Source organism: Opisthorchis viverrini (assembly GCF_000715545.1).
Source record: "Opisthorchis viverrini unplaced genomic scaffold opera_v5_2, whole genome shotgun sequence".
Classification (NCBI taxonomy): domain Eukaryota; kingdom Metazoa; phylum Platyhelminthes; class Trematoda; order Opisthorchiida; family Opisthorchiidae; genus Opisthorchis; species Opisthorchis viverrini.
Window position 1 is genome coordinate 3,970,520 of NW_008751658.1, and position 823 is coordinate 3,971,342.

Genomic DNA, 823 nt, shown 5'->3' on the forward strand with positions numbered 1-823 from the left:
GTGCTAGGAGTCTGGATCAAGCAACATAGCTGGGGATAGAGTATTGCCACGATCCGCATATCATATTGTTTTGCTCGCAGCGTGATCGAACTGTAACACTACCGCAAAATAGGGTAAGCTCGAATCCTAGCCTTACGCCTGCAGACGAGCCACTCGAGGTAGTAGACAAGTTTGCCTACTTGGCGAGAGAGATGACTTAGTGGTAGGAGCGCGGATTTACTGACCGGAAGGTCCGAGGTTCAAAGTCTCTGTTTCTCGACTCCCCCTGTCCAGGCTTTAGTAACCTGGCAGTATCCCGGCTCATGTGTTTCCTTCTGGTGACATGGCAGCTACGCACCGAAGGGGTTACAGCTGAACGATTGTCTACCTGGACAGCTGTATCAATCCCGATGGTCCAACGAAAGATGATATTTCCAAGAGGGTCGGAAAGGCTAGAGCAGCTTTTGTGAACCTGCGTCATCAGTGGCGTAGGCTTATCCGTCAAGGGTCTAGTTTATAATGCTGCGGCGCGATCTATATTGCTGTACGGGTCAGAAACCTGGTCATTGCGCTCCGAGGACTTAGCGTTTGACCGCCGGCGTCTGCGGAGAATTGTCTGAATCTGGTGAGAACACCGGATCAACAATGCTGAAATACGTCGAATGGTATTCAGAAGAAACAATTCACCATCGGCAGACGAACTGATCACACTTTATAGATTGTACTGGCTTGTTCACGTGTTCTGTATGCCTGTCGGCCGACGTCCTCAAAGGGTTCTTTTTGCAGAACCAAAAGAAAGGTGAAAACGAGCCAGATGAGGTCAGACAATGACTTGGCAGCGAAG

At 49.8% G+C, this 823-nt stretch overlaps 1 protein-coding gene across 1 annotated transcript in view; it reads left to right on the forward strand.

Annotated features, from left to right (window-relative positions):
• T265_00240 (hypothetical protein) overlaps positions 1–599 on the forward strand; it is a gene marked incomplete at both ends in the record, with an annotated part of 5,597 nt that extends 4,998 nt beyond the window's left edge. Inside the window, 2 exon segments of the mRNA XM_009163948.1 lie at positions 274–445; positions 464–599. Coding sequence (XP_009162212.1) covers positions 274–445; positions 464–599 — 308 coding nt within the window.
• Positions 600–823: the final 224 nt, after the last annotated feature.